This window comes from Eimeria mitis, genomic scaffold (assembly GCF_000499745.2).
Source record: "Eimeria mitis Houghton genomic scaffold, Emh_scaff422, whole genome shotgun sequence".
Lineage (NCBI taxonomy): Eukaryota > Apicomplexa > Conoidasida > Eucoccidiorida > Eimeriidae > Eimeria > Eimeria mitis.
Genome location: NW_013572545.1, coordinates 20,261 through 20,677, shown reverse-complemented (window position 1 = coordinate 20,677; position 417 = coordinate 20,261). Strand labels below are relative to the sequence as shown.

The 417-nt window shown below is 57.8% G+C and overlaps 1 protein-coding gene across 1 annotated transcript in view; it reads right to left on the bottom strand.

Moving 5' to 3' along the window:
• Positions 1-417, bottom strand: part of EMH_0011610 (uncharacterized protein) — a gene marked incomplete at both ends in the record, with an annotated part of 12,233 nt that overhangs the window by 2,222 nt on the left and 9,594 nt on the right. Inside the window, one exon of the mRNA XM_013499331.1 lies at positions 3-119. Coding sequence (XP_013354785.1) covers positions 3-119 — 117 coding nt within the window. The remainder of the gene's footprint in view (positions 1-2; positions 120-417) is intronic.

The following is a 417-nucleotide window of genomic DNA, read 5'->3' as shown; positions in this document are numbered from 1 at the left end:
CTGCTGCTGCTGCTGCTGCTGCTGCTTGCTGCTGCTGCAGGGGGGTGAGGAGAAGACAGCCAGAGGGTGGCGTGCAGCTCAAAGCGATCCACCAATATCGCCACCAGCTTTTCAAACACCTGCACAGCAGCAGCAACAGCAGCAGCAGCAGCAGCAGCAGCAGCAGCAGCAGCAGCAGCAGCAGCAGGAATAGCAGCAGGAGTTGCAGATGAAACATAATGTTAAGCAGCAGAGCTGCTGCTTCTGCTGCTGCAGCAGCAATTGTGGCACTCAGAAGCAGCAGCAGCAATCGCATTTCGCGGGGCAGCAGCAACTGCAGCAGCAACTGCAGCAGCAACTGCAGCAGCAACAGCAGCAGCAAGTGCAGCAGCAGCAAACTAAATAACGGGGCAGCCTCAGCAGCAGCAGCAACAGCAG